A 26,929-nucleotide genomic window follows, 5' to 3' on the forward strand; every position below is an offset into this window, starting at 1 on the left:
CGCAAGCCATCGTCTCCAAGTTGTCACTTCCTACTGAGAACCATACGTCGGCCCCTTGCATATACGAGTATGCAAATTATTCATTAATCAACGTCAGACCACACGCGTTGTAGGAAGTGACAACTTGGAGACGATTGCTTGCGGTATATACAGTTTTACTTTATACATGTAGATATTTATACTTATTTTACTTATAATACTTATTTTCTAAAACTGAAACTGCTTACCCTTTTTTCTGAACCTGATTTGATCCAAACTTCATGTAACAATTGCCTGTACAGCTCGATACAAGAAATCACAATGCCACATATTCTTAATCATCATTAAACATTCAGGTAGATTGTTACACCACTTCGGTCCCGAGACCTACGCTTTGATTAACATATCTTGCATGTATGCCGGTGATTAATCTTGCATAATCTCAGCTACTGCTGGACCAATGTGTGACTGGAGTTCAGCTGACAATTAGATACGTATACACGAGCAGTGGCATTAATAATGATTTAATACAAAATCAATAATGAATGGCCTGCATATGATCCGCATTCCAAATGTAGGTTAAATTAACCAAACAATGACTTTGGCTACAGAGCTGTATTTTCGCAACAGAAGTGTCAGTTGAAAGCATTTGCTCCTTGAAATATTCATGACATTTGTACAATCCAAATCTTGCATAATCAATATACATAAGGCCTCAAAAAACATTCTGATCACACAGAGTTCTAACTTGGTGTCAGTAGGTTTGGAATTGGTTTTTTTTAATATGAATTCCATACATAATCATGATAATACAGACCCGATAATTACCAACCCACTTATTACAGGAATACTATAAGGGCTGGAGCAGCTGTTCCTAGGAAATATACTTTGGAAATTTGGACTGTTAATGATATGATACACTTTTTCAGACTATCGGAGAGAAACTTCAGACTAGACTAAACTTTTTTATAAGACCCACCCCTAACTCATCCCCATATCTGTTCCCCAGGGAAATGGTGTCCCCCCCCCCCTCCCCCTGATATTGATGATTTGACTGTTGTATACTGTCAATATAAAGCAACAAAAACAGTTCTATAATCACAAGAAATCTCTATTTACGATGAGTCAATTGTACGATTCCAACTATATCACAAGCATGTGTTTATGAATCACTATGAAATAGGGAGGACACCAGGCGTTGACGAAAAAGTGAGAGTTGCCACAACACTGCAGGCTCCCATCACAAACACAAACACATGCAAAGGCAAGTCAATTATTCACCTGAGAAAATTACAGTGGTTCAAGGAAAAATCAGCAATTGCACCGATCAGTTTGTGTTGCACTGATGCATAAAGTTTGGATAAAATACTAAAAGCAATATTTCTTAACCTCATGACTTATCCCTCCCCCCCCCCCCACCCCACCCTACCCGCAGCCAGATGTTGATGTTGCCACTGTAGCCGTGTATAAAATAGTAATGAATACTGCCTGATTAGTAGGATGTGAGCCTAGAGAACACCTGGACACGTGTGGACTTAATGATAGGTCGTGATACTTAAGCATACTAAAGCACCACTCGGGACTAATGCATTGCTCAAGGGCATGCATCACCTGGGTCATTCCACAAAGCATGGCTTGATTGGACGGGAGCCGTTACTCAGGAAATGAAAGGTTCAGAGACAATGCAACTGCTCAGAAATGGAGGTCATTGCAATCTGAAGTCCTGCAGAATGGTTGTTAAACTATCATAGGCGGATCCGATGGGGGTTCCATGTGGTGGCACATGGTCCAGGTCACAAATCAGGTGAAGTTAAGCAACGTCAGTCGTGGAGTATCCTTGGATGGGTGACCGCTTTTGGCGGTTCGGCTCCTGGGAGTTTCTAGGGCTTCGGTCTTGCCCCTCACTGAAGCAGATGTACCACATGTGGTGTCTCCTTGGGCAAGTGACTTTTCGAAATGTGCCTCTGTTTACCCAGCAGTGAATCGGTACCCGGTAGGATGAGATGGTAATGTGGTTGCTAACCTTCTAGCAGCTAACAGACAGCTTTGGTTGTATAACTCCCCAGGGAGCTGAGAATAATAGTTGAGTGCACACTGACCCAGTGACCGGGGTAATAATAGCTCTTTGAGCATGCCCCCGAGAGGTGTGGAAATATGCACAATAAAAATGGCCTGTTATTATTATTATTATTATTATTATTATTATTATTAATAAAACCAACCAGAAAGTTTTGGAAAATGTGAAGACTCCCCAACACTGCAGCCTTCTGCATTACCCAGATTGTCAGAAGGGCTTTATTCCCGGGTACTCTCCCAATGTCAGTCAACAGATTGGGAGGTACCAAACCTAAGGCACCGAAGACAATGGGGAGTCGGACAACTTGGAACTAGGGAGGTCTGCATATTTGCCAAGCTTTTCATGAATACTGTCAATTACATTAGTGTCCAAAGGGACAGAAAATTCAATATCATAAATGATTTAATTGGATTTATCAAAAAGGACAAGATCAGGTATGTTAGCCTGGATACATCCTAGGCTGTAAATGGGCCTATTCCAAAGAATGTTGTATTTATCATTTTCCATGACACCATCTACATATTCTGGGTAGTACCATGGATGGACCTCTGTGTCAAAACCTCAAGCATGGCGAAGACGGTAATAAAATGATCGAGCTACACCATCATGTCGCTTAAGAAACAGTATTTGTGCCAAAGCATCCACTGACAATGTGTTGGACAGTCTCAATAAATTCACTGCATATACATTTCACATTTACATTGACGATTCCAAATTTTTGCTACCCGGGTACCCACCCCACTATTACCCGACCCTACCCGTGTACTCGCTGTAGGTCTCAAGATATGGTTACAAATGTCAGGTTGGGAATAGTTTGACCGTAGCCCATGCAAAATGTAATTAGATACTCAAAGAAAATGATCTGGTCATGCATACAATGAAGTTGACTGAAGTTTTATCTCTATTCAAACATATAAAGTCAGAAGGAATGGGTGCATATTCAGAAAGGAATTCGAACATTTGTCACTTACAGTTCAACTGTGAAAGTTCTAGATCATTTTTGCCATTAAACAATATATCACGTGACTAACCACGGGTCCGGGTTGTCCTGTGGGTATCATGGTCCTACTCAGGAACCACCCGACTCGAATTACTCGAGTACCCGAGTACCAGAGTTACCTGTCTCTATTTGACGGTTTCGAGTGGGAAGTGACTGGTCCTGAGCAGCAAACAGAAAACCTTCTGTTTCACTTTTCAGGCCAGTCGACTTCATCCAAGGTAAGGACTCTGCAGAGTTGTTGATCTTCTCAACACACCGCACATAAACTCAATGCAGTGGTCGTTCAGATAGCCTCTCCTCTGGGCTGTTTTAATATGGCATTTTACTTGAAACGGTAGGCGTCAAACTTTTCGTGTAAATGCTATCAATGAAGAACTTTGTTCAACCCATGAATATGAAGATGACATTCTAGATGATTTAGGTGACTGTCTAAATCATTTGCTCGCTATTCACGGTGCTGCAGATGTCATATGGGTGACAGTGAATGTAAATGGACGTGATCTTAAGATGGAGTTAGATACTGGCTCAAGAAGTTCTATCATTACTGAAGGCGTTTACAGACAGAACTTTTCAGAATGCAGCTTACAAGAATCGCCAATCCCAATGAAAACATACACAGGTGAGCTTGTCACAAATCTTGGTATCATACATGTTGACGTTCGTGACGGTGAAAGAGTCAACCAGTTACCACTACATGTCGTGCAGGGAAAAGGTCCTCCGTTACTGGGAAGGGCGTGGTTACCATACGTAAATATTGACTGGAAATCATTAGGAAATAATGTCAACACGTGTCACAAAATGTCAAATGAAGATCAACTCAGTGAAATGTTTGTGAAATACTGTGATGTATTTTCTGATGGACTGGGTACAATTAATGGAATCAAAGCCCATTTAGAAGTGAAAGATGGCATGTCTCCTAAATACATGAAAGCTAGGCCTGTTCCTTATGCACTTCATGATAGAGTGAGTGAAGAAATTTCAAGAATGGAGAAAAATGGCGTGATTATCAAAGTAGAACATTCTGAGTGGGCTACACCAATAGTTCCAGTGGTCAAACCTGACAAATCTGTCAGAATTTGTGGCGATTTCAAATCTACTGTAAACCCAGCTTTAAATGTGAACCAGTATCCACAAAACAAGATTGAAGACATGTTCGCTCAACTTGCCGGAGGTCAGAAATTCTCAAAGATTGATCTTGCTCATGCTTATCAACAAATGGAGGTGGATGAAGACTCACAGAAACTACTCACCATCAATACTCCAAAAGGACTCTACAGGTACACAAGACTTGCTTTCGGCATTGCTTCAGCTCCTGCAATTTTTCAAGCTACAATGGACCAAATTCTTCAAGGTTTGCAGAAAGTATTATGTCATCAAGATGATATTCTAGTGACCGGTTCAAATGATGAAGAACACTTACAGAACTTAGATGCAGTTTTGTCAAGATTACAACAATTTGGCTTGAGAGTAAAACAAAGTAAGTGTAAATTCTTTGTAGACTCAGTCAAGTATCTCGGTCATGTTATTGACAAAGAAGGACTTCATACTTCAGAAGATAAGGTGAAAGCTATCATCAGTGCTCCAAGACCTGAAAATGTGACACAACTACGTTCCTTTCTTGGTGGAGTCAACTACTATGGCAGATTCATCCAGAACCTTTCTACAATCGTTCACCCGTTAAACGAACTGTTGCAGAAAGACAAGAAATGGCTATGGTCAATTGAATGTGAGAAATCTTTCAAAATGTCTAAAGCAAAAATTGCAAGTTCCGATGTGTTGTGTCATTATGATCCATTGTTGCCAATAACATTGGCATGTGATGCATCCTCCTATGGCGTGGGTGCTGTGTTGTCTCATGTGATGAGTGATGGTACTGAACGACCGATTGCATTTGCTTCAAGAACACTGAACAAGGCTGAAAAGGGATATTCACAAATTGACAGAGAAGCCCTAGCGATTATATTTGGTGTGAAAAGATTTCATCAGTATGTGTATGGTAGGCATTTCACTCTCGTGACAGATCATCGACCTCTCACTGCCCTGTTTGGTGAGGGACGGTCAGTACCATCATTAGTTGCTGCTCGTCTACAGAGATGGGCATTGATTCTCAGTGCATATGATTACAAAATTCTGTACAAATCTTCCTCTGCCAATGCAAATGCTGATGTGTTGTCTCGTTTACCTCTACCTGATACTACGAAATGTGTGAGTGATGATGTAGAATTGTTCTATGCAAGTCAGTTTGAACATCTGCCTATTACAGCAGGTGATGTGAGAAATGAGACAAGGCGAGATCCTGTTCTTTCACAAGTGTACATGGCAGTGATGAATGGTTGGGATAAAGATCACAGTGAGAACAAAATAATGAAACCATTTCACTCAAGAAGATATGAGCTTTCAATTCAATTAGGATGCATTGTATGGGGAATGAGAGTAGTGATTCCTTCTAAACTCAGAAACGGTGTTCTAAATGAGTTACATGGTGGTCATTTTGGAATGGTGAAAATGAAATCAGTTGCTAGAAGTTATGTGTGGTGGCCTGGAGTAGATGCTGATATTGAAAGTACTGCAAGAATGTGTATTACATGCCAGAATGTTCAAAATGATCCAACAAAAGCTCCTGTTCATCATTGGTCATGGCCATCAAAACCATGGTGTCGCATTCATTTGGACTTTGCTGGTCCTTTCATGGGTCACATGTACCTGATTGTTGTAGATTCTCATTCCAAATGGTTAGAGGTGATTGTTATGAATTCAACTACTGCTGATGCGACAGTGAAAGTGATGAGAGGTTTGTTCGCGAAATATGGATTACCACTGCAAGTTGTTACAGATAATGGTCCACAATTTGTGTCAAATGAGTTTGAAACATTCTTGAGAAGTAATGGTGTAAAACACATTTTATCTGCTCCATATCATCCTGCTACTAACGGACTGGCTGAGAGAGCTGTTCAATCCTTCAAACAAGCTATGAAATCAACTAGAGGGGATGATGCAACATTACAGAAGAAGATTGATAGGTTTCTGCTAGCCTATCGTTCTAGTCCCCATTGCACAACTCAAGAAACTCCAGCAAAACTTTTTCTTGGAAGAGAACTAAGATGTAGACTTGACTTAATCAAGCCTAATCATGCTGATGTTGTTGCTACAAAACAGTCTTCTTCATTGTGTCAACCTGGCGACACAAGACAGCTAAATGACAATGATAAGGTGTGGGTGCGTGAGTACAACAAAGAAGACAAATGGACGGCTGGCAAGGTGATGACAAAATGTGGTGAAAGACATTATGATGTTGACATTGGCAATAGAACTGTCAAGCGTCATATTGATCAATTGAGGTGTAGAGATGCAACTAGTAACCATGGTAACGAGAACATGATTGTTCAAAGTGACTGTAGTGCAGGGACTGTAGAAAGTATCAGGGTCAACAAAGGCGACCCTATAGGAATACCTAGTGCATCACAGCAATGTGATGAACGCCAGTGTGAAGACAGTGAGGTGACAATTGCAAATGTACCGGCAAAACAAACCGTGAGACGTTCAGAAAGAGTGAGAAAACCTCCCGATAGACTAACCCTGTGAGAACACAATGTAGAATAAAGTATTCAGCAATGTGTAGCAGATATTATATATATATATATATATGAGTTTATCATTTATGGTTGAAAGTTGTAACATTGTTAAATTATAACTTTAGAAAATAGCTCATAGTACTGTGTTCTGAATATTGTAAATGTATTGGTTAGAGAAGTAGAAAGTAATTTCTTTTAAGGGGGAGAAATGTTGTGCATGTTAGGTATGTTTACATTGTAAGTGCGCCAATGCGCACGTGCAGTGACGTCACTTTAGGTGTGACGTCATTATGTTGTTGTAACCTGGGCAGCTGTGTGAGGCAGTGCCAGTTCCACATTAAACAGTGATTGAGCCAACTGCGATTTTGTTATGTACTGAAGATTTGATGTTCCTCCAATGTGCGGGTCGGACAAATAACATAATACATACACAACAGTTGACACTCATTTCCGTACTGTCCAGCAGTACAGGACCATCAACAAAATCAACACTGACATTGAGATTATGTCCCACATCCTTGGCTCATTTACGTAAACTGTGGAATGCCTTGGTATGCTTCACAAGAGGATCATCAGACAGCCAAATACGTGCAAAAGTGCACAATATAATCATATCATGAAGAGCCTCCACATTAATCAAACCACGGCCTCCCATTATGATTGGTAAATATAAGCGATTGAGGGAAGAGCAAGGGTGGTGGATCTATTGTCTGACATGATTCTTGGTGTGAGGGTGTCAATACCCTGAATTTCTTGTTTCGTCCAATCAACAACAAGAATACGAAGAATGGGTACAGCATAAATATTTCTGGCTTTGACTTTATTGCAAGCGTTCAGCTCTGAACACCAGATAATTATTATTATTAGGTTTTTGAAAGGCATTTAGAAGTGATACACATAAGGAAGATTGAGTGAGTATGGTGGTTTTACGCCGCTTTTAGCAATATTCCAGCAATATCCCAGCGGGGAACACCAGAAATGGGCTTCACACATTGTACCCATGTCGGGAATCAAACCCGGGAATCAAACACTAGGCTACCCAACCGCCCCACATAAGGAAGAGAATATATGGATGTCAACTTCTTTACTATGAGGAACACAATGTTTCGGAGTATATGCTTTTCAGAGTATATGCTTAATCCTCCATCATGTATTCTCTTCCTTCTTCTTCTTCTTCTTCTTCTTATTATTATCATTATAGACGACAAGGCCAGTGGTGCCCTGAACCCCTACAGCAATGATTCAACAGTATCAAACACACTTGATGGAATAATAACGTGAAGCCTATTATGCAGAGAAGTCAACCAGTGAAACACTGCACAATAAGATGACTACAATCTTTACAGGAAGTAACAACTGACTTTCATTTATAAACATCTTGAACTTAATAACCTTTGATCTTCTTCCCCTTTGAACCTTCATCACTTCAATCAGCTACATATTATCATTCTTACAGATATCCTTGTAGGACAATAATGAACAACACCATCAAAGTATTGACACAAATGTCACGACTCCGTTATAAACAGGCCTTTCCGTCTCATCTTGAACTCATAATAAATGCTGTTCCTTCAAGCGAGGTCAACCCTTTCATCAGCGGAGAACCATGACGACCAATCCGTACATACTTATTGATTCTTTTTTGCAGGGCAAATCAACAACTACTGAAGAATCCTCAATAGCATTGATTGACAGGTTTCCATCTTCAGAAATACGCTAATCATTCTGTCAACTCTCCCAGTAATGTCACAACAGGATTGAAATGTATTGATAAGGATCAAGGCTGTTCTAATCCGCCACTAAATCAGATCCAAAATGGGTATTGAGTCTTCGATTTCATACCTTGGCATAATTGAAGCGTTTCACAGATGAATGTGCTTGATGCCATATTTACACAGTGAAGCAAGATCTATGGATGTCAGACGGTGTAGAGGAACTCCATCATGTCCAACTCCCACTGAGGGAGTGACCCCCGTGACTATTGTTGATGTTTAACATTTCAACATAAATAGCAGTTAATAAAACTGTCTATTGTATAATACAGCATAATCATATCATAATCATAATAGGTAACAGGTTACCATCTCACCAAGTGATCATAGTTCTACGATTGTCGACTGATGTTGGAGAAAAGAACTTCGATAGTCATAGCGCAACCATAGCCTTGTGAAATGGGGCCCTAGTATTAATTTAATTTAATTTATTTTTAAGTTTTTTAATATTGCCAGATTTTAAAAACAATGTTTATAGATATCCAAGTAATATACACTAATAACCATGCCAAACATACCTATCACAAAAGCCAAAAATGGCGCAAGTAGCCTAGGAAGAGTGTGTGAGTGAGTTTGGTTTTACGTCGCTTTTAGCAATATTCCAGCAATGTCACTGCAGGGGACGCCAGAAATGGGTTTCACACATTGTACCCATGTGGGAAATCAAACCCGGGCCTTTGGCGAAACAAGCAAACACCTTAACCATTAGGCTACCCCACCACCCCTACAAAGAAGTGTGAGTGAGTGAGTTTGGTTTAAATCTGCATCAAACAGTATTTCAGTTACATCACCGCAGGTCAGCTTGGTGTGGAAGGAAAGCACAAAGCCATGCTGGTCTTAGACATGTACCACTTCGGCAAAATCCATGAGTATGGTGCTGACAAACCTAGAAATATAATCGGGGCCTGTTGCATGGAATGGAAACTTACACTGCAAACATGTTATTTTAGGCATTATCTATTACTGGTTTCAAGCCTATGGAATTCTACTGCTTAAATAAAAACAAGATCCTCAAAAGGCTGGTGAAAAACCAAGGATCATAATCAGATCTGTGATCAAACCCAAGATGATATAGGAATCTAGCTTGCTTGCTTGTTTGTTGTTTAATGCCGCACTCAGCAATATTCCAGCTATATGAGAGCAGTCTGTAAATGATGTAGTTTGGACTAGTCTTAGACGACTGGGCCACCTATGACCTTGACTGAACAGAATGTGTTCATATAAACCATGACTGTGGTATAACAAAGATAATCCAGCATGAAGCTATTAGATACTGTTCTTATCAGTCATTCTCATTACAAGATTAATTACTGCCTTATGACAGGTGGCCCCCATGAATATGTATGACCAATTGTCTTGACAGTCTGTAACACAAGGATAGGCAGATAACGTCTAATGTTCTATACCCAATGCTAAGCCTGAAAAGGCTGGCGTTACGTACCTGGAACTAAAGTATGTGGACTATGTAGACATAACACACATTAGACAGACCATATTGGTACAGCTTATCAAACATTCATACATGGAGTTATCAACGCCTGCTCAGAGGCCGTAACGAACAAGTCAGCAACAATTCACCAATTGGAATTAAAAACTTGACACGTCATGTTATTGCTTTGGTGACTTGTATTTCACTGATAGTGAGAAGCTGCTGTAATATTTAGTTTTACATTATTCCATTGAATGAAATGTTAAAATACCCCTGAGTACAGTGTCCCCTCGCTCTTGTGCACTTCAATATAGCGCTAACTCGGTTATAATGGTTATAGCGTGCAGTAAAGCATGGATCCCAAATTTTACTAACATTTTTAATAAACTCAAGTTTTCCAATGACACAATGTTTTCCCCCATCTCATCATGCTCCTGTATATGAAAATAAGGACTTTTAAGAAAATCCCAAATTTTGAACAAAATTACTTTTTTTCCCCAATTTGTCTTCCAAGGGTACCTTGTTTGACATCCTAGATAAATCCATGATAATATCAATATATCAATATATCAATATTTAGTAACAAGTAATGTCAACAGATATATGTGATTGAGATTTTGGTATTTGAATAAAGAAATTCTGATATCAGGATATGTCTGTAAGAGATCTGCATATATACTGACGCTCAGCTATAATCCAGCTGTATGATGGCAGTCTGTAAACAATTGAGTTTGGACCAGACAATCCAGTGATTACTACCAACAGCATCGATCCACGCAATTGGGATACAAAGGCTGGCATCAACCAAGTCAGCGAGCCTGACCACCTGATCCCGTTAGTCGCCTCTAACGACAAGCATAGTCGCCTTTTACGGCAAGCATTGGTTGCTGAAGACCTATTCTAACCCGGAATCTACAATAATAATACCAATTAAACAACACTTATTATTTAATGGCCCATATTTCTCAATTTTAAAACCTGTTGATAAGTAACATGAAAGTTTATTATTTCACAATAGTCTCAATTCTTGAGACATGTCACATCATATCATATTAATTGTCATGAAATCTATTCATTCAACTATCAATTTCGACTGACAACACAACAATGATGTGCCCTGCAATCTTTTTGATCAAAGTAAATCAATAATCTAAACTCAAGATAAGACATCTTTCACACAAACTAGCCACTCAGTCGATCTGGCTACAACGGTTTTCACATAAGCTATACAGCATGATCTCGCTGAATGGTGAAAGTACTGCTGGCCTATAATGGGGAAATGTAACGGCAAAAACACCTTAAGAGTCCGATAGATCGATTTGCTATTGAACCGACGGCTATTATTCATGCATGAATGCCTCCTCTGGGACGAGTTTCTATCGCAAAACCAATAAGGTCCACACATAACTGCTCCCTATGGCTGACAAAATTAGTTCATTGAGATAAGCTCACAAGGCTTTAACAGTACCTGTAAGTTTCTTATTTCTCATAAACAGCTGACAAGCTAGCCAGATTCTTATTGATCTGAAACAACTGCTCTAAGTTTAAGCTGTATTGGAACTTTATTGCAGACTACACATTGTGAATTAAGATGACAAAATAGCTACCTCCATGTAATGGAAGTCAAATATTATCAGTGTTCACAGGTAACGTGAGCCTTCACAAGGAACGACAATGTTTAATTACCAGTGTTCAAATGGTTAAAAGGGTCCTGACATGATTGAATATAATGGCAGACATTCCTTGATGTTTATCAGCTAGTGTATTGATGTCGGGACAGGGTAGATGAGACAGACAGGGTAGTGTGAGTTAGACGGGGTAGATGACACATGAAATACAATGACATACCAAGGTGCTTCCTGGTAATACATATAATACGTATCACTGCCTTTACTGCAGGCTGTCACAGATCCGGGGTAGAATAGGTCCTCAGCAACCCATGCTTGCTCCCCCCTGGGAAGATACCGGGTAGAATAGGTCCTCAGCAACCCATGCTTGCCCTAAAAGCCGACTATGCTTGTCGTAAGAGGCAACCAACAGGATCGGGTGGGTCAGGCTCGCTGACTTGGCTGATGCATGTCATCTTATGACATAATGCCGTCATTTCTAATGACCTTACACTTACACATCTTATGATCAGACAATAAGTTCATTGTTACCTTAAGTCTCAATCAGTCGTGGAACATTAATCTATCTTGTAAAACACACACTACCTGACACACATGATATAACATAATCAAGCACATACCAAGAAAAATGGCATGTTTCCTTAAGTGAACGACTTTTATGAACTAAAAACTGAAAGTATACCAACATGAATTTATTGCCATGATAACCAATGTCATTTGGGTACAAAAGAAAATCAACTGTCAAATATTTATTCTTTTTCAACTGTTCCATATCTCTCGTGGAGGCAATAAACAGTTCCTGTAAAGAGTACAATTGCTCAGCAGAATTTCAATCTAGAATATGGATGCTCTTTAAATTCAAATGTAAAAAATAAAATCTTCAAAAGATCTATGGGTGTATAGCCTTTCACCAATCAAATACCAGTAACAGAGCTCGTGCTTCTAAAAATATTGCATATGATAAATAAAAACATGTTCAAAGTAATTATGCTGAAAATATTCATGAGGTAAACCTACTGTGTTTTCAATTTGGAAACATACAGTAGATTCAATACCTGTAATTTCATTCAAAAGCAAATGCGATGAGTTTGTGAAAGAAATACTTTCAAATATTTATTTTTTTATGGTCATCATCAAAATCACAACCTTAACCATGTTAACATACTGTGTTTTCAATGGTTACCTGCAGACTTAACCGTGCTTAATTGAATTTGGAACCAAAGGCGCAGCATGAGGTTTCAAATGTTAAATTTAGCGTGGTTAAATCTACAGGCAACCTAGCCTTTCATTGACAACACAGTATGTTTATCTCTATTCAACCATGACTATGATAAAACGCAAACTCATTGGCGTTAGCAAATGTATTGAGTGAAGCGGCATGGGTTGAGTCCTGTGTTTTGAGTGGGTTGTCGATCTGAATTACGGAATCACCAACAACAGCCTTTAAACAAAACATGGTGCTGTATATACTCCAGCCGTTTGTTTACACCGTAATACTCCTGATACTTCACTCGAACACGAGTGTGTGTGTTTGGTATTACGCCGCTTTTAGCAATATTCCAGCAATATCACAGCGGGGGACACCAGAAATGGGCTTCACACATTGTACCCATGTCGGGATTCGAACCCGGGTCTTCGGCGTGATGAGCGAACGCTTTAACCACAAGGTTACCCGACCGCCCTACACTCAAACATGACAGGGATTTAAAGCATATAACCAGGCAACTTGGTAAGCTGACATGAGGTGGGCACCCCTATAGAAAACTAAGCAAGCTTTGCAAAGCTTTTGTTCTACAGCAAAGTCACCATTATGACGTCATATCGCTCATTGTGACACAAAAGATATGATGTCACAGTCGTATACAGAAAAGCACCAAATTCCAAGCTCTCTGTTAAAATACATTCTCTTTGTAGATTTCTATGTGTTTTCTGCATGAAATGTATTGCCACAAATCCTTTGAATATTCTAGTAATCGCAACTTTGTAGATATAATTATTTAAATATGCCTACCAGCAATGACTGAAAAAAGGACTTTTCTATGAATATTAGTTTCCATGGTGATCCAGTAGTCGAAACGGCCTTTAAGTCCAGACAGACGCGGCTACTGTAAATCATGAAATTAATGCGTCTCCAAAAGAATGAGACCACTGGCCCCTAGCCAAAAATGCGACTCAATATGAATGCAACACCCCCTCCTCTCAAGCATCAGTGGATTTATATCTAAAGAAAATGTCCTCTGTCAGGTTTACAGGAGAATCCTCACCTTAATCCAACCTTACATTAATCCAATCACACACCAAATAGCACCGCTTATTAGCGATGAGTAGAGTACTTCCGCTAAAACAATACATGCACGCTGGCTCATGTCGGCCTTTGACGCAGTCCCAAAGAACAAAGTCACTGTGTTGCGTGGGTGGCGTCTGTCTGGACTTGCAGGTGTGATCAGTGATGACATTAGTGAGTAGAACTCTTGTCTTGACCCCAGCAGTGACAATTCACAGGATGTAATAAGTGTTTGAATGACAATGTTTATATACTTGTTACAAGTGCTGCTCAATAAACAGTGATGTGGAATACATAGTTGTTTGTTTTCAGCGTACATGTCTATGGTGGTATTTCTGCTATCCAAAATGTCTTATTGTTGATATAAATGCAATGTTTAACAATGCGAGCAAGGACCCCTCAAATTTTTCGGATTTAATTCACGCTCGCGTTAATTATAAGAATTAGAGTATTTCAATTAGAGGGGGATTATTGTGATTTGACAACCTCTGATTGACCAATTAGACTCGAGATATTTCCAAATTCATGTACATATGATACTGTAGACCAATCAGAATGCAGCATCCTAACATGTCATGGTACAACAAATAGCCAGGGGGTCCAGAACAAATGCATAATTTAACCTCAATCAAAATGTTCATAATCAGCATGGGAAGAGTATCCCAATATCCTGTAACACCATGTCTGATCGTACACTTACATAATTGATGAATTAGAACAATGGGCCTCGTACACTGACTGGAGAACGTCCACAAGTTAATCAAGATAAGTGCCTTATGTCCCTTTTCTCCCATGACCAGATATCAGTGAGCGAGTGTTGTTTTATGCTGCTTTTAGCAATTTTCGGCAATCTCGGCAGAGGACACCAGACAAGTACCCATGGCAGGAACGAACCATGGCCTTTGGCATAACGAGTGAACACTTTAACCACTAGGTTACCCAACCAACCTGGACGGAGATCAGAATCATGACACCTTGATAACACAGTATGTATGTAAATATGACACAGGCGAGGTGAACTGGGTTTTAACGTAATATTCATTGTAATCACACTTTGAATATAGCGACTTCGAAAACATTCTGGAATGGGTTGGTACTTGTCTGAGCTAATGCCCGTAAATATAAGTTACGGGAATGTGTGACGTCGATCAGATGACACACTATGACACCTCAAGCTTAGGTTGCTGAACAGTGTGTTTGAAATAATTGCAAAACCCAACAAGACAGTAGGGCAGGTGACCAATAAATATTGACTGCCCATTTTCAAAGCTGTCTGCCCACATTCAGACATTATGAACATAGAAAACTTGCAAACAATTACTTGAGAATCTACAATGAGTTATGATAAAACTGAATACATAAGAAGTCTTAAAATTATCTGCCAGACAGTCGGGCAGGTGGAGGAAAATTTCATGGCAGTCCTACAGGGAATTATTTCGGACTCTATCCCTGAAGACCTATTCTCTACCCAGATCTTTACAGGTCTCCTAGTATGCAATGCCATGAAGCTATTTTAGAATATGTCCCCAGCCACATATGCTGGTTGTAAGGGGCGACTAAATGAACCAGATTTCAGGTTTGGTGACACAGAAAAGTTAGTGATTGAGTGAGTATGGTTTTATGTCACTTTTAGCAATATCCCAGCAATTTCACGGCGGGAGACACTAGAAATGGGCTTTACACATTGTACCCATGTCAGGAATCGATTCCGGGTTTTCGGCGTGACGAGCAAACGCTTTCACCACTAGGCTACCCGACTGCCCGACACGGAAAAGGGTGAGGATGGCTGAACGATGAGATCATGATGTTAACTACTTTCTCATTGGCTGCTTGATTACTTCCTTTACCAAATCCCGAAAGTTTGCTTGTTGTGGATTTGTATCCGTGAAGATAGTTTTAATTATGTCAATTAGACCCGCAACACGATGGTAGAAATGCACGACAGGCCAGTTGGTTTAGCGATTATTCTCCCATTAAAGTTTAAATTCAGCGCGAGTGAGCAATTTTATTATGTAGATTTATCTCCGCTTCACGCCAAATTACGACATATTTCATTGTTAGTTTAATTAGATTTACTAGAAAGTTTTGGGTCCATCTCCACTCATTTCCTCTGATAATTGAACAAGTCTCCTTGACATGAGAAGTATCGAGCAATCGTATAGCAACCTGGCTATTCAGACAAGTATCTTGTTGCAGTAACCATGGTAACGTGGGGTGGTGCAATGGAGGTTAACAACGTTTATTGCACTTATATGCATGCGTGTGTGTGTGTGTGTGTGTGTGTGTGTGTGTGTGTGTGTGTGTGTGTGTGTGTGTGTGTGTGTGTGTGTGTGTGTGTGTGTGTGTTTGTACTTGTTCAGATTAATGCCCGTTTAATAGTGCCAGCCCATGGAAGTAACATGCCACAGTTTAACATGGATAGTGAGTGAGTGAGTGAGTGAGTTGGGTGTAACAATGCTTTTAACATTATTCCAGTTATATCACGGCATGTCAGCTTAATGTGGGAGGAAAGCCCAAAGTGATGCAGGTCTCAGACGTTTACCACTTCGGTGAAACCCACCAGCACGGGTATGGTGCTGACAAACATAGAAACATAATCGGGGTGAACCTGGATTCGAACCCACAATCATAGGTTTCTGGCGTTATTGTCGCCATAATGAGACTGAGCGAAAAATGTCTGACACTGCAGCCATTAGCATTCCAGCCAATCACAGCCACCAGTAGAGAATCAAGACTGGTAAGGCAACCCAACGGCGGAAAGCATGAACAGTAATCTGCAATGTCCAGACAAGTTGACACACCATCATCCAGATCACAAATCATGTTATTGCCTCCATTAGTCGACATTTACAAGACGTATGGGGTACTGAAGACATCTGTCCAAAACATCCTTACTGTTCTACATGTTCTAAGGGCTCTACTCCATGTTACCCACAATGCAACATTACCATATATATGTACTACTCAAAACCAGTTAAAGTACACTCTATTTTTGTCACAGGACTATAGATAACGTCATGACCTTGACAGACTAACTGGAGTCACATGAGAACAAGGGTGTTCTTACCTTCTTTTGAGTAGCATACTAAACATGGATTTTGGTTGTTGAAGAAGCAAATGACTGCAAATTATTGCTCTCTTTATGCACAAAAATGGCAGTCTGAATAATCAAAGGTAATTCATTTGTAGCATTCACCATGTTCACAAAAGGTTTAACTGTTATTTCTTTTATGAAAAGTTCAAGTTAAAACTGTCCATTTCTGAAATCAGCAACAATAATTAGAGAGTTTTTTTGTGGAAGACTACAGACATACCGTATTTGACGTAATAAGCGCCCAGGGCGCTGTCAAACTTAGAAATAGGGGGCTCTTATTAGAATATAATTTTGGTGAGAAAAAAAAGAGTTGAAAGATCGTAAATGTTGTGGTTTATGCTGACAGCATGAAATGATATCAAAAAGCAAATGTGATAGCAAATATTGCCGTGGGCGCTTATTAGGACGGGATGCTTATTACGTCGAATACGGTATTATCAATGTTGGTTGCAGTCTATATCTCTACACACAATAACAGCACGGAGACGGGTGTTACCAGAGATAACACTGATTTATATTATTCATAGTGTCTAGAACGCTTGGTTATATGGCGTTCAGTTGTCTAAAAGCAACAACACTTTTAACGAAGACTTACGTTTAGTTGTCTTGAGAACAGTTTGTGAAACAGTGCTCAACAACATTTCGTACATGGACTGAGTTTAATTCACAGTGTTTAGGGCCCCGTTCCACAAAGCGATCTTAGCGCTAAGATGATCGTTATTCTATGTTAAAGTATGGGAGTTACAATCGTCTAAGACCTAATCACATTTTGGAATGAGGCCACGAACAATTGTTTGAAAGAAAGAAACTGTCTTACACAAGATAAAGAAAATACTACTCAACATTTGGCAGGGATACTGAGATATTTCATAATGTAACGTAACACAACGTCAACTTATTGAACTGTGTTGAAGTTAAATCAACTTGAAATGAGCTGCACATGCTTCAGGTCCGTGGCAATATCAAATACTATTTATACGACAACATATCCCAGCACATTACATTTAGATCCCACCCTGATACTCCACATCCTTATCTAAAGCTGAACAGCATATTTCACTTCTTGAAGAACGTAACTTCCTAGAACTATCATTTGAAACTGAAAACATGTCAACGATGTACAAGCAACTGCAAGCCTTTCATCAAAGTACAAATACAGCTATTTCAAAGCATTCATTAGATTGTCATAAAGACCCTGAAACAAATATATCCAATACAGCCCATGCAAGTCTATAATGTTTGGCAAGTCTAGATAACTGCAGTATAATAAAGAGAGTCTCTGTGCTCCTTTTTATTATGTTTATTATATTTTAACAACTGTTTTTTTCTGTAACATATGTTCATTTAAGAGACTAGATGTTAGTCTAAACCATTCATGTTAATATCCAGAAAATCCCATGGCAGAACCACAGCATGAGGTCAGAGAAAATATATCAATATATGGTCTCTGATGAGGTTAAACAGGGTGCAGTGTAATTACAAATGGTTCAATGTTACTCCTTGCACTTGGAAACACAGACTTAATCACGAGACAGGCCTGTAAAACACAAAAACCAGGCCACTTTATTGTAAACAGACACCCAGTAGGTCTGTCGCAGGCAGTCATTTGGAAGCAGGTCAGTTGGGGTCGCCTCAAAAAGGCCAGTCATCATGACGGGGTAACAACACATTAACCTGAAAAACTTTTGACAGTCGACATTCGCAGTTTAATTTGTTATTATGGTAATAAATATAACAGTATCACAAAACAAAATGAAAAATGAATTCATTTACTATTTTGCAAAAATAGACATCAAAGTTTTGAGACCATTCCTACTAGAAACCTTTCCAAATAAACATGATAAGAAGCAGATAGATCTAACAGCTTGGGGACAATAAACATGTAGTGCTGTCTTTGTCTAACCCTGGCTATATGCTAGGTTGACACGCGATACCTAGACTCACCTATTATTTATGTTAATGACAGACACAGTCATAGAAACCGATAAAATTGGCCTTAAATGGTGTTTATAGGCTCTTTAAGAGACATTTTAGCATATGACATCTCACTGACATAAGAATGGTAACACTTGCTTGTGGATCCCATCTCATCGCGATCAATACCACCTACATGTTAAGGTAAAGATCAGATATAAGAATTTTTAAAATGAAGTCAAAATGTTAACAAAATTAAGATCAAGTCACATCCTACAGAATGACGTCATGGTTGTACAACAGGCAAACAAATCAACACATATATCTTTTTACAAGACAGGGCTGGCCAATTAGATAACTAGATTCTATAACAAGTAGCGATACAGGTCATAATTTACCATTCTTATGAATACAATCAATACCTATGCTATTTCTGTGACCAATGCTTTTGACTTCCACGAACTTATTGAGGCATATCAGAGGACATCACCTGAATCTGTGATGTCTGAATCGGGCAGTGAACATGAAACACAATATCCTTGAGAATTAATCTGCAAATTATCGTGATTATTATTTGATCAATGAACTTGTTTCTATTCCAGGGTGAATTATCTTCATCCTATCATGCTAACAGGCCTCAGTAAACAAAGAATATTATTGCTGTTGGAAAAAGCTTGACTGTTTCGACTTTATTGTTGTTTTCTTTTTTGCTATGTTAACAATGTTTTGGTTGATATTTATTCTGCTGAGTGCGTCGGACTATTTTGGAAATGCTTTTTCTTTTTCAAGTTGCACGACTGACCTGGCAATCAACATTCAGAATTTCATAGAAATTGGAATTTGGGAATTTGCGAAAAGCATTTTTTTAAAGGTATCATCACTATTTGATTCATGAACAGATGCTCATTATATAGTTGGAATCTTACTGTCAACTCTGCTATTGGCAGAGATTTCTTATGAATATGGAAATGGGCACTTTAATTATTATTTTTTAAACTTCTAAAAAATTCAAAATGAGCACTTCACTGGTCATCCTGATTTAATAACATTGTTACCTGTCTAATCACCAAATCTAAACAACAAACATGTTCTCATTTCCAATAAAATGTCATAAAACAGACATCATAAAATCAAATTTCTAGGTGTTTAAAAATATCAATCAGAGCCAAAGACAACCAGTGCTGAACCTACACTTGCAATGGCCTATTTTCACAAAGTTGCACACAAACACACTCACACACCTACTTAAAAAACCTACATATGTCTAACTGCGCTCCTGCAGGTTAAGAGCTGTGGTAAACACGGTTAAAAGCACTGACACTGCCAAGTATAAGCGATGTACGTTTGTGTCTTTGGGTAGGTCATTATGCCAAGTATTACTTCAAGGCAGGTGTTAGCATCAAGCTTTTTCAAGGATTTACGGTAGACACCAGTGACTCAAAGCGGTTAAAGTTCAGAAATACAGCACAGTAGTTGCAATAAGTGTTCTCTGTAAGTCTTACCCTACAGTAATAAACTCTAGTTTCTTTGAACACATTGCACAATCCTATGAAAGGCTTGTCACATGTACCAGCAACGACCCTGTCCACCTCTCAACACTGCAGTTATTTGAAAGTCGATTCACCTTCTCATGCAGCCATAAACTATGTACATTGCAACACAACTGTTTTGTTACCTCAGTGCTCTGTCAGAAGCACTTGCCATTGAATCGTTCCGAGTTTACTCACCCAGTTCATGGTGCACAAGCTTAGGTCTTTGGTTTTTTATCAGTTGGTTTACAAAACTCTGGGCCTAAAATTCAATGTTGGGGGTAAAAAATAATAATAATAATTTTCAACTTCCAGATTGGCGCTTCAAGCTTAACGTGACAAGATAATGAGAAGAAAATTGATTGTATTTTGTTAGAATAAAGATTTCCATACGTACTATTAACCATTTCGTACGAAGACTTGTGACAAAATCTTGTGTGTTTCTTTCAATTCATCTAATTTTAAAATAGAGGTTGCCAAATTGTTTAGTCAAAAGTCATAAAGCTTTTTATCTAATCTCAGGACTATTTTGTCGGTCAGTCTCATAAACCAACTACAAAATACATATGGCCTTACATTTTAAAATCGCTTGTGAGCGACCCATTATTCTTAGTGAAGTGGGAATTTCTCAATTTGAAAATTATTTCATGTCAGCAAACATTTTTAGAGTGAACACATGCACTATGGTTATTGACAAAAACTCCAGGGAACACCTAACCATGCTAACGCCAGTCTTTCATGAGTTCATAAGCAGTGATCAGTATGGCTGTTAGAAAAACTGTGAGATTTGAACACACACAAATGAGTTCATGAATTTAGTGTGTAAATATTTGAAAGTGGCAAAATGTTTATTAAGCATCAGATGTTTACTCTCACTGTCCACAGTGGTCCACACATTCAGTGTTATAGGAAGTTACAAACAAATTTATGCTAACAATTACAATATGAAAACTCTGGCATTTTATTTTAGGAAGAGGATCATAGTTCTCAAATCATTATCAATATGAGTACTTCGACATGAAATTTTGAAGTCAAAAGACAAAATACTAAAAAATAGTAAGTCTTTTTCAGAAGTTGAAGAACATGGACACAAACTGTTATCCATAAAAGTTTCATGTCTTCATAAACATGATAAAGATTAGAACCTTGGTTTTGACCGGTTAATTTGCTGGTGACAAAAGGTTTTTGACCGTGACATGATTTTATCAATTTCTAACATGTCTAAATCATGTAAATTCTTACAAAATTTGTAAAATTTGGACACGTTCGATAAGCATGATAACAGTCATCCAAGGAAATAAACCAATCTGAAACCCCGAATCAACGATTGATCACTTGGAAAATATTATCAATAACCAATAATCAATAATGAAGCCTGACAAATCACAGCACTACTCTTCCCTTCCAACCCCCCCCCCCCCCCCCCCCCCCCCACACACACACACCCACACACCCACACACACCCCTCCCCGTCCACCCTAGGCAAAGCTAGACATGCTATATATAGAACTTATCACCTGAAATTGATACAATTTTTACAAGTATGAAACCGATATTTTTCCATTCATAGACATGACAAGTTGCTGAATAATTAACTTGCTGTAATGTATTGTGTTTCCATCTGTGCCTGTGACATACACAGAAATGACTGCTCAAACAAGATCTAAAAGGTCATAGGCACGATCGGAATGCTGATGACCAGTTTTATGCAGTGTCTAGCCTAGACTTCAAACACTCAAGCAGTAATTACCTGTAGATATGTATATTTGATAAGGTATTCAGAAACTTGTGTAATTAATGTGAACAAGAAAAATGACAAGATTTTCGAAAGCTGTTTATGTGTCTAGTGTGGGTTCGAATCCAAAAAGGGACTGGAATTTGAACTTTACCAAGAAAGTGTTATCCCAAAAAGAACATTTGTTACATTTGACCACTTTCTAAAAGGCATGGTGTATTCTGAGAATTGGTCGTCAGCAACCCATGCTTGTTATAAAAAGACTGATGGTATTGGGTGGTCCTTTTAGGTTGACACATGTCATCTTATCCCAGTTGAGTAGATGATGTTCATGTCAATCATTGGATTGTCTGGTCCAGATCAACTCAATTATTTACAGATGGTTGTCGTATAACTGGAGGGGGCATTAAACAACAAACAACAACTTCTTTGAGAGGCATCTAGAAGTTGGAGTACTAAGTAAGGATAAGATAAGTCCTAATTGTAATAAAGAAGTCGTTCATCCATATATCTTATCCTTACTTAAACAACAAACAAACAACAAATTATGGGGACCTATTCCACCATAGAGTCTCCATGAGGATGTGGACACCGCACAGTTGCAACTAATACAACACATAGCTTACCGTGGAGAGACTTTCAAGATGTTCATGTGCTCCCTGTTGAGGTGTCTGGCAAGTCAGATGTTCCACCTGAATGTTGCCCCGAAACGGACTCCTGCACAGCCTTAGATTCCATCTTCTGCAACTCAGTCTTCATGTCATTGAGTTCAGCTGAACTGGACGACCCAAGCAGGGCTCTCTGACTCTCTGCTGTTCCCTGCCTCTTGTGGCCAGGCTTGGAAGACTTCTTGTTCCCAGATCTGGACTCCTGACCATCCAGATCCTTTCCTGAAATGGACTCCCGCTCACTCCCAGTTTTTGCCGAATGTTGTGGAGATTTCACTCTTTTCTTCCGGATCTGTTTGAGGTCATTTCTAGCAACCCTTGTAGGGGAAGCTAAAGGCTCCAAGTGCAATGGTGGTTTCTTGGCGACATTAGAGGCTTGTGACGACCTGGTTGTATCTGAATTGTTCCTTTGAGGCACTTCTGAATGAGTAAATGTTGCACTAAGTGAGTTTCCAGTGGATTTCTGTTCAACAGTAGAATCCCGAACAGTAAAAGTTGAGCTGACATCTTGAGCTGTATCTGACTTAGCAGAGTCTTTCTTATCACATGAATCATCTGAATTCCCCCCTGAAACTACATAAGTCTGTAGTTCTTGCCCATTGTCTGAAGTCGTACTAACCAGATTGTCTTTGTTGAGCTTATTTCTCTTAGTCAAAGCCTCATGACATCGGGATGTGCCACTAAGGTCAAGGCCAGAGTCTGTCCCATACGACAAAGCAGTCAGTTTGCCCTCAAAAGGTCGTCCACTGGATATTCTGCTGCTGTTTCTCTTTTCGGTCTGTACATCAGGTTGGGATGACGACCTGCTGACCTTGTCAAGGTCATTGTGATCTAACTGCCGTGTTGATATCGGCTGCGAAAGTGAATACTGATCGGTCACATCATCCTCACTGTTGGAGTCGTAGTCACTTGTGTCGGGCGGAATAAACTCCAACGCACTGACATCCAACTTCTTCCCCTTCAGAAATTTCAATTCTGATGAGGACCTGGTTGTTGATGGCATTTCGGCATAGAAAATGTCCGAGTCAGCCATGTTGCCTTCATCAGTCTGTACATGAATGCCATTGGCTGTTGCAAACAATACGGGAACATTGAAAGTCAAAGCAGTTGGTGACTCAACCTTTTCTCTCTCTCTAGTTTTGATATTTGCAACATTCAGATTATTCTTCTTTAAACGAGGATTTGAAGAAGTTTCTAAATCAGTCACTGAGTTGCTACGGCGACATAAAATCATATCTTTCCAACTTCTCCAAAGCTCTCTCTTCCATGCAAATGTCAAAATTGGTAAAATGCCTGAAAATGCAAACCTGACCCAAACAAAAGTAACGTCGACCACCCAAGGGTAATCGATCTCCCCTATGTTGGGATTGTCCTGGAACTCCTGGCTGTACTGATACTGCTTTATGTATGCTGTCACAATATAGGGAACTTCAAACACAAACCAAATGATCAAAAGCACACCCGTATATTTGGCCATGGCTATCTCTCTCCATATCTGAGGCTTCCCTTCACTCTTCTCTGTATAAGTGTGTTCAGCAAGTTTTGAACGAACAACAAATCGGTCCTTGTATGCAGCTTTGAATATAAGTGCAAATAAAACAGCCATTGCAATAACTGGAATAACGAAGCAAATAATTGATGTAAGACAGATGAATGATAATGATGAGGAATTGGAAATTGAACAAAGATGGAGTTGGTTCCTGAAAGTGGACGGAACGGCGCCAGCCAATATTGGTAGACTAAATCCAAAAGAATGAAGCCATGTGTAGGCTATTGCAATGTACGTGCGAGAGGGACTGAGTATATTTCCGTGTCGGGACGGTACTATTTTGACAGCAATAAATCGGTCAATTGTCAATGCTGTTAAAGTTAATACTGTTTCCACTATAACAATATTCATGAAGAAAGTATTAAAGCGACACATGAGGTCTCCATACACCCAATCGGTGGCTATCAAGGAGCCAAATACAAGCGGCATATTTAACACAGAATCCACTATATTCACAACTGTTAGATTTAGGATGATGAGATTCGAAATAGTTCCTCTGTATTTCTTGTTCTGAACAATTACAATAATCAGACATATATTTCCCATGAGAGTGACTAATATGAAAAATGCCAGAAACACAATCCTTGGTGTGCGACTGTTGTCGTCAATTTTAGCCATAATACTCAAGTTGAGATTTTCAAGCAGTGATGAATTCCTTGACATGTTCACTGAATCAACTTGTTCCATTATTCCTCGTGATCCGAATTAGAGAAACTAGAATACGATTTCACAACACTGTCTTCCTGACATGACCAAAGCACTTTTAGTATTGTGAAATATTCCATGTCAAAGACCAATCTTGGTTAATGAACACTTTCCATTCAAGTTTGATTCAAGTCATCATCGGTGGTTGTTCTTGGATTTGTTGAGAAACTACGAGCTAATAAAAACAGGTTGAGATTTAGACGGGGACACCATTTTGTCGCTAATTACATCGATAATCCAGCACAAGCACCTATTCATAGTGTTCGTGCGTGGATCTTGCACCTGTCGAGAATCACCCCCATTCTCTCTCATTCCAACACTTTACGCGCATCTGATCCAATCTTCACAGGCGAAAACATGGACGGATGGATATTGGCTTATAAACATGCCGATACCTGCTCAACTACATCTTTGCCTTGTAAACGTCATATTGTATTTACCTGTCGAGCTCAACGGGATTATTAATCAATCATCCAATCAAGACACCGTATATAGGTCACATGTCAGGAAAGGCAGGTAACTCTCGCATACTCGTGTTATTCGGGGTGCTCGGTGTATAGTAAATGTTTATTCAATGGCGGTGCGTGATATATAGACCACGGATTTTGCAGACTGGCACGACTTCACTTAACTGTACAAATAGCTACAGCTAAATCAGATCTGGATTGGTGCACATAGTCAACTTTGTTACTTTTGAACGAAATAATATTAGCGTGCACTTATCAGTAATTATTTTTGGTAAATGATGTTTATTTTGTTGAAGGAAAAAGATGGATTGAGGACACATTTTCAATTCCAAACAAATATTCAACTTTCATCGAGTATGGTGTTTCTGATTGGAATAAGCATGTAAATACAATGTTTGTCCATGTAAGATTGCTAAAGTTCATTGTTTTGTTATGGACATATTTTAGATCACGTGGTCGTAAATTCCAGTAAAACAAAAATAGTGAAACATTATAATATCCAACTCATCATTCATTTTAAGTGCGCGGTGTCGAATACCTTAGGAGTTTTTTGGCCATGCACGGTATGTTGATGGGGTAGTTGTACGCATGTATTGAGACCCCTCGCGAAGATCCGGATTAGAGTTGGTCTGCTGCAACCCATGCTTGTAAGAGGCGACTGACGCGATCGGGTGGTCAGACTCGCCGTCATAGAGCATGAATATTGCTGAGAGCGGCGTTAACCAACAAACAAACATTTCATGATTAAGAAATGGTGCTTGTCGCCACACATAAAATACACAAACAATACATGACATGCAGTTTACAGCTATGCCTTCTTGTCACGAACAGCTTTTATTGTGTGAATGGTATAAAATATTTTTTTTACCGCTTTCAAGAGAAAGTAATGTTGAACACGAGAAGCAAATATCACTCAGGTTTTTGTATTGAAATGTGGTGTATTGCTATTCTTTTATTGCTTTCATTTTAAATGGGTAGACTGCCTTCATTACAAACTCAGTTTGTTACAGTTTCACACTCGGTATAGATTACAAAATCGAGAATTGGCAGACATTTGGCACCAGATAATAGTCTTTTAGTTGTAGAACGGCATGGGCATGTGGTATGGGCAGCATGGGTGGGAAATCTGGGTAATAATGCTTGTCCCCAACGGCTGATATGGGTGGGGTGGTAAGTCTGGTTGACTTGGCTGGTGCATGTTCTCTTACCCCAATTGGTGGATCGAGGTTCACACAGCCAATCACTGGATTGTCTGGTCCAGACTCGAATTTTTACAGACCGCCGTCATATAGCTGGACTAACTCGGTTCGGTTTAAACAACAAACATACACCACAATGAGTCGGCCTTTCACAGGAGAAAGGTAAGCGGGGTCGAGGACGTTGTCCTCTTTGGCGCAACACAGGAATACGGGTGTGGATCTGACAGACCAAGGAAACAATGCGAATATGGCATCGAACCCACGAGCAGCGTATCCTGGTATCCCAAAGTCGCGCAACTCTCAATAGTGAGTTGTGACACATAAACCG

General features: G+C 39.4%; 1 protein-coding gene across 1 annotated transcript in view; it reads right to left on the reverse strand.

Annotated features, from left to right (window-relative positions):
• LOC139452439 (uncharacterized) overlaps positions 1–25,365 on the reverse strand; it is a 28,135-nt gene extending 2,770 nt beyond the window's left edge. The window contains exon 1 of the mRNA XM_071233915.1: positions 22,640–25,365. Within this exon, the coding sequence (XP_071090016.1) occupies positions 22,662–24,917 (2,256 nt within the window). The 5' untranslated portion in view covers positions 24,918–25,365 and the 3' untranslated portion in view covers positions 22,640–22,661. The remainder of the gene's footprint in view (positions 1–22,639) is intronic.
• Between the last annotated feature and the right edge of the window lie 1,564 nt (positions 25,366–26,929).

Source organism: Haliotis cracherodii, unplaced genomic scaffold (genome assembly GCF_022045235.1).
Source record: "Haliotis cracherodii isolate W230 unplaced genomic scaffold, xgHalCrac1.p SCAF_9, whole genome shotgun sequence".
Classification (NCBI taxonomy): Eukaryota; Metazoa; Mollusca; class Gastropoda; order Lepetellida; family Haliotidae; genus Haliotis; species Haliotis cracherodii.